This window comes from Limulus polyphemus, unplaced genomic scaffold (assembly GCF_000517525.1).
Source record: "Limulus polyphemus unplaced genomic scaffold, Limulus_polyphemus-2.1.2 Scaffold5313, whole genome shotgun sequence".
NCBI lineage: Eukaryota > Metazoa > Arthropoda > Merostomata > Xiphosura > Limulidae > Limulus > Limulus polyphemus.
Genome location: NW_013670923.1, coordinates 61,412 through 68,889, shown reverse-complemented (window position 1 = coordinate 68,889; position 7,478 = coordinate 61,412). Strand labels below are relative to the sequence as shown.

At 31.7% G+C, this 7,478-nt stretch overlaps 1 protein-coding gene across 1 annotated transcript in view; it reads right to left on the bottom strand.

Annotated features, from left to right (window-relative positions):
- LOC106472419 (ubiquitin carboxyl-terminal hydrolase 16-like) overlaps nucleotides 1–7,478 on the bottom strand; it is a 21,644-nt gene that overhangs the window by 4,767 nt on the left and 9,399 nt on the right. Inside the window, exon 2 of the mRNA XM_013933067.1 lies at nucleotides 5,868–6,079. Within this exon, the coding sequence (XP_013788521.1) occupies nucleotides 5,868–6,079 (212 nt within the window). The remainder of the gene's footprint in view (nucleotides 1–5,867; nucleotides 6,080–7,478) is intronic.

The following is a 7,478-nucleotide window of genomic DNA, read 5'->3' as shown; positions in this document are numbered from 1 at the left end:
GTTATTAAGGATGAATTTGACAGGACTTCATTTTTTCTAAGATCATGGAGTATATGGGAATTTACAAAACTAAAGTATTATTTAACATAAAAATTAAATTATTCACGTATACAAAACTTAACTGTAAATCAAACATCGGAAACTTCACCTATGACATTAAAAGTATTAAGACACTTTTTTAACTCAATTAATATCTGCATATTTTTCTTAGTTTTTAACCAAACATAGGCAGATTTAAGCTGCTTGTATTTGCCAGCAGTTGGAACTTGACAGCCACCATCATCCAAACATACTCTGAACATGTCACTTGGCACAGGCTAAGTAGAGAATTTGTTTTTACATGTCGTTCATAAACAAGTCTATATACAGTTTAAACTACCTTACAACTAAACAGCTATAATATAATACGTTTTTCTGGATTTTTAATTCCCTCCAGTCAATGTGACCAAATAGGTTATCTAACTGTATTCATTTGAGTAAACAATTATAGATCTATAGAAAACACAAAAAGAATTTTTTTTTTCTTTCATGCTGAAAACAATTTCAGAAAAATGTCCAAATGTAAGTTTATCTACGGTCCAACAACTGTAACAACCCGTACTGGTGTTAAATTTTGCTTGAAACGGCCAATATGTTGTGATCCAGTGATCAGAGGAAAATTATTATGTTCCCGATTGTAGCTTCAGGCCAATGAGCAAACATAATCAACAAATATATACCTAAGCCAACAACAGCAAAGTGACCAACAAGCTAGCATGCAAACACACTGACAGAATCTGCCTGTTTCTGGTAAGCTTTGGAAGACTGGTATCACAAACTTACTTGACATTCATCAAGATTTAAAACTCCCTTCAGTACTTTCTTAACTCCAGACAAATTGACAGCTTTGGATACATGAGGACAACATTTTCCTGCAAAAGAAAAACAACAACATACATGTTAAGATAGCTATTTGTTTTGTTTTTTTGGTTGACTGTTTTCAAAATAATGTTTTTAAATATTCGTAGACCCAGTTTCAAATTTCACCAAGTGAATGTCTCTTTTTATTTGTTTTTTCATAGAAAAAAATTTATTTGAAACAAATTACAAAGAAAAACAATTGTTTAACAATTAAACTGTTTGGTATAGAATAATTTCTTTTGGCGCTAGCATTTTTTGATCAGAGAGGTCATCCAAAAGCAGTTAAAAGTATGAGAGATTAACTTCAGTTCTCAAAAAATATAGAATCAACAAGGTTAGAATGCTCAAAGGTACAACACATCTACCATTTATGAAACTACGGCTTATAAGCTACTCAACTGACTAAACGAATTATCATTGCACATGATTTATAACCTACAAGTCACAAATACGAAGACAAACTTCTACAGTCCGTAAACGTTCTAAATTTGTACAAACATATAGCTATAGAATCACAATTCACTATCAAGTCAGCACAAGTCACCTTGACTTACAGACTTTATGTCATGTGCGATCACAAAAGTTGCATGCCTAAGGTAATCAGGCACTTACTTGCGATTGGAGGGTTTCACGATTTCTAAGGTTTCGTATTTTTGTTCCACGTTTACCATTTCATGAACTACAGATACTACATTATATAATCCACTGCTGAAAAAAATTGCACAAGACACTTTCCAAACTTAGTTTATACCACTACTTAGAATAATCCCCTAACAGTTAACTTTTCTAAACAACCTCCAATATACAATCATCGTACGCAGCTTGTATCAATAAGACAAAAGGATTGAAGTACCAGTTTTCAACAACATTTATTTCTTATTAAAAATACTTTCGTCTAATATTTCCATGCTTCAAAAATGCATCACCAAAGTGTAATATTATGATTTGCAAAATATGCTTCAGTTTTGACAGGATAATAGGATTTTTTTTTTACAAAATATGCTACGAAATGTGAAAACTTCTCAATAAAACTATCTTTTTTATTAAACCATATTAAAATGTGATAAGAAAGATACTATTTATATGAAGTATTATTAAATAATAACTTACAATCAGAGTAAGCTATGCCAAGCCATCAGTACAGCTAATGAATAATACATATCTCATGTATCTACTTATAAATATTAGAATGCATTGTTTCACCAGCTGCTTACCCTCGACGCTAATGATATTTGTGGCCATAAACCCAATAACGTCTCATGAAGTTCAGCTAGCTCACGAGGTTTGGGCTATCCCTAAATACAAATTCTGAGCTAACAATACAAAATATTTTTAGAATAAAAGTATAATAATGAACGACAAATTGAAATAACATAAATAATTTCAATACAGTAACTACTACAGCTAATATTATAAATTAAAAGAATAATAATTAAACAAAATAGCATACCTTACTTAGCAAACCCGCTAACACTGGTTCCTGTTTTGAACCATAGTTGTTATGCTGACTAATACATGTCTCATACGATTCATAGGATTGAGATAACATTAGTGAATGTTACGAAAATTATTCAGCTGTAGAATATTATGTTCAAACTTGATAAAAAGGTGTAAACTATCTCATTTCAATCAAGTACGATGTATGTTAATAACTCAGCTCCAAACAGCAAAATACTATTAAAAGCAAAAGAAATATTCATGAGAATGCATAATTCCTGCTCTCCTGATTCTGGATAATGTATCTGTCTGAAGGATAACAGAAGCCAGAAAACTACACACTAAAGAACGTGATCAACTGTTTTTCACTTATTTCAAGTATCACCCAAAACTTTTTTTATCAAATATACTCTGCATCTTTTTATGTTTTTTCTTGTAAACAAACAGAAATGTGTACGATTATAATATTTCATTCTGAATTTTTAATATACCGTATTGCCCCTATTTAATGCCCCCTCAAATCCCCCCCCCCCCCAGTATTGTTTATAAAGCTTACCTCGTGGGACAGCAATAGTAATCTAACATATAATCCACTTTTATTAGTATAATTTTGATTTGAAAAAAAAAAAAACACGACACACACACACACTTACTAGCATTGAAATCAACAAATCACATGTGAAAAATAGAATCCAGAACTGCACAAACACTATAATTAGCCCCCCCCCCCTGCAGTTTGCAATGCCCATGAGGGTGTTAATTAGGGGCAATACAGTAGTTGTGTAATTGTTGTCAAATTCTAGTGTTGTAAGATCTTTGGGTTAATCAGTATATTTACACAGATCAAAAGTGTACTTTTTTCTATTACTCTGGACATTACAAGTTCCCCTTGTGAACAAATTTGCAGATTTGGGTTCCATCTGGCCCCACTTTTCATTTCTTTAAAAGAATAATTCTAATTTTAAAGCCCCCAAGAGCTCTAGTTCCCACTTAAAATTCATATTCCAGTCAAACATCATCAAATTGTGGGCAACAAGTGGGTTTTGGGCCCTATAAACTAACTGGTATAGCTCAGGGCCTTGACCTAGAAATACAATAAACCATTAAAATTTACATCTTTAAGCTCTGATAACTGCTTTTCATATGTTGATAACATTTAATCATTTCCTGACGATGAAACTAACAGGTCAAGAATCAGACTTATTAATTGTGGAGACAGTTAATATTTAGAAACTTTAAATAATAACTGTCAAACACGTGGAATGAAAAACACAAGTCCAAGTAAAGTTTCTGAATGCTTAAAAGCAGTAAAAAAGTAACAAACTAAGAAAAAGAGAAGGGAAAAACCTTCTGAAAGTGGAGCACATGAAAATTAAATTAAAAAAAGTTTTTTAGGCAAAAAATGAAATTCAAAGAGTCAAACACCCAAGAGTATGTTGAAATGACGTTTTCTCACGAGTGATGATATCTGCGATCCTACCAAGTTCGTGATTACTTCTGGGGAAAAAGTGTGATTTATTTTGCAACGCTCCTTACAAAAAGAAAGAAAAACATTAATTGTACACACACTTTTGTAAAATAAAGCTATTCAAAATTTCAGTAAGATTCACTATCATATTAAGTCTAGAAATAATGATCAATGACAAATATAATGTTCAGAATGAAATGTTTTACTATACTGCTTTTAGAAAAAAATTTCTAATAAACTTATACTATGTAAAACAATATTACCCCCAAAGCAACTGCTCATGCAACTGTAACTGTTTCTACGTTAAAAATTGTTAGACTCTGTGACACCTCTGAAATCACAACACATATTGCAATATAAAACTATTAAGCATAAAGGTTAGCTAGCTGTTATCAAGACTGTGAAATTTAGCAAAAAACTGATAAATTAAACCATTAAAATAACTGATACTATATAAAGTTTTACAGAAAAAAAAATGTTGATATTTATTTAAGAGGTTTTAGATATTATGCAAATGAATTTTGAGATTTTTCAGATGTAGTATTTTTAATCTTAACATGAAAATCATTTTGCACTCGAAACAAGTCAACACTTTGACTCCATACGTTCATGGAGAAATTTTTAGTGAAAATAATTCATTAGAAATTCTGATTTTTTGTCCACAAATGACTCTTAATGCTTAACGAAAGCTTGGGAAAGTTTGTGAAGATACACGAAACATATTAGAAGTTATAGTATGAAAACTCTAAATGTTAATTTGGGGGTGAAATTTCAAATGTCAAATCAACCAAGCCCGTAGTGAGAGAAATAATTTTTTACTAGAAAACCCTTGTATTAAAAATACAACCAAGCTCTTCAGTTAGCTCTAATTGTAAGCTTATCAAACTTCACAGGTGGCTGTATTAATGTATTAATATCTCCAACTATTACATATTTGTTACCTTATCAATCTTTGCAGCTGGCTCTACTGGTTGTCTTATCATATTACCTACTATGATGAATATGGCAGTGGATATACCAGTTTCTTTTATTGTGAAGGGTTGAGTATGTTATAATAAAACTAATTTCAAAGCCTTGTTATAGTCCATATCACCATGTCTGGTCATGCTATTATGCAATAAATGTTTGTCTTAAAACTAATCCTGCACTTTAGTTTTTGTTACAAAAGACTCCACAATAAAGCTATCATGTCCAAAGTACACCTCTCCTCAGTGCATGCTCTTAATAATCCACCTAATGTACAACAATGATCATTTTCCAGTGGTCATTTCAACAGTCTCATCACACAGAAATCCATGGACACTGAATCTGGTTGACTTGACTGATATGTCTTTGTATGAAATTGCATGAAAGCATGTTTCATTCCCCAGCTGCTTAAAGTATAAGACTGTTGAATGGATATATTGTGGAAACAACTTGTGCACACATGACTTGTATCACTTTTCCAAACAGCAATTGTTCATGATGAAGCTGTGTACTATTGCCAGGGCTCTTGGACAGCTTTTATCACTGACTTATGGATTATCAATTTTTAAAAGACACAACACTTTACTTTTTAAAGCATGGGTACAACTTAATGCAAGTCTCTTTCTGAATGGTTCTAGTACCCCAAGTTGACCCATATTCCTTGGTTTTCGACTGTCACTAAGTACAAGGGATATGGAATTCCTATTCTGACAAATCTTTATTATCTGAGTGTATGAATACTTTTGGGTGGAATCACACTACCTGTGAAACAACAATGTCAAAATATAATTCTGATACATGCTACTTTACCACAATTTTCTATTGGCTGTGATTTTCATATGGCTTGCTGATTAGCATATTCAAAATCATTTTAATATAACATACTCAATTCTCTGTAGATGTTTTCATAGATTAGTACAATTCTTCCATTATTTGTAATGAACCATATTTTTCAACTTGTCATACTTTCTGGCTGATTAAAGTCATGAACTTAGGAGCTTTAAAGTCCAAGATCTCCTTAATTAGCTGTATGCACAGACAAACCAACTCAGTGCACATAGGAAATTAAACTTAAAAAATTTGTTTGCAGACTTACCACACACCCCAATTGGTTGTGTTCACAACAACACAATGTGAATCTGAGTGAGGAGTCTGATAATGATGTAGGGCATGTTTGTTCTCAGAGAACCGACCACAGCCCAAGTGGCCACACTGTAAACACATCCATACAGAGTGATCTTCAAGTACATCGTCTTCTGAAGGGTTTTCCTGGCTAGATGATACATCTTTCTTTGTTGTCTTACAAAGCTAGAGATCAAGACATGAAAAAACAGAACCCACTAAAATTCCTTGAGTACATGTTATACAATGAACAAAATAAACAAACCACCATGTGTATCAATTAATTAACAAAGCATTTTTGAATCTATTTAGCAAAAAAACCATGAAACCAGACATTATTATATTTTGGCTAAAAAATCCTTCATTTGTTTATGTACTTCTAAGGGGTGTTGCAAAATAAATCATACTTTGTTCCCCCGAGAGCATAACAAAGTAAAATAAGATTTTAATTCAGTCAAAAAAGTAATTCCAAGTATATATATTGCTTGATTGGGCCACCATTGTTCTCATGCATGAGTTTTAATCAATTTGTAAAAGATTTCAGCAATGCAACAAACATGTCTGTCCTTGTGGCTGTCTCTGTGAGCACATCAGTAAGAACACAAATCAAGGTTTCACATTCGTGTCTCTTGCATTCAGTCAAAGTTTCCAACATTTCTTCTGTGCATTGTTGAACGAAAGCTCCCACTTGAATTCTCGGAGCACGTCTGCGACTAGTTTCTGAGCCATCCCCTTAGGTCTTCTTTTTTTTTATTTAAACTAATGGTAATACTGCACTAAATAATTTTTTTGTTGAATTAAATAATGCACCAAAAAACACAGAATAATAACATGCAAAAAAGCAGACAATATCCTATAACTTATAAACTATCACAATTTTTCTGGCTTTCTAAGTATGCAAAAAAGAGCCATTAAAAAATCAGCCAGGCTTATTCATATGTTTCCTGTGGGAATAAAATTTTAATTAGAAGTGAAATAAACAGTTTTCTGTACAAAAACAATATAATTTGATAGATTAAATGTTTTAGCTTTGTGTTGATTTTAAATAATACCGTATTAAATATGAGAGAGAGACAACTGTTGGCAACTTGGGAAAGAGAGGATGTTGACAGGTGGACGTGGCAAGAAGAGTTTGTTTTTTTTTGTTTATGGCTCTGTAACCATAATAAGATTGAAAACTATAAAAATTTTGCTTTGCCTGAGGGATGACAACATTATAATGAGTAATTTACTTTGAGGTAGCATATACCTTTTGCATAGTGTTACCTAGGTTTTGACCTTTTTATCAGTTAAATAGATAAGGTTTTTTTTATTTATTATTTGAAAGTGCATAAAACATTTCTCATGACTGTTTAATAACACCAGCCTGCAAATTAAAACTTCTTAAAAGTTGGTTTGCTTTTAATAACGGATTTTCCATAATTCAGCTACGCAGATTTTGAAAATAATATATTTTTTTTCTATCACGTAAGGATTTTTTACAAATCGGGAAGGAAAAAGAACTTTTACTTAGATCAAATCATTATTTTTTTACCACAATAAACATTTTTTATTATTACGTATGTTAACAAAATACAAACAAACT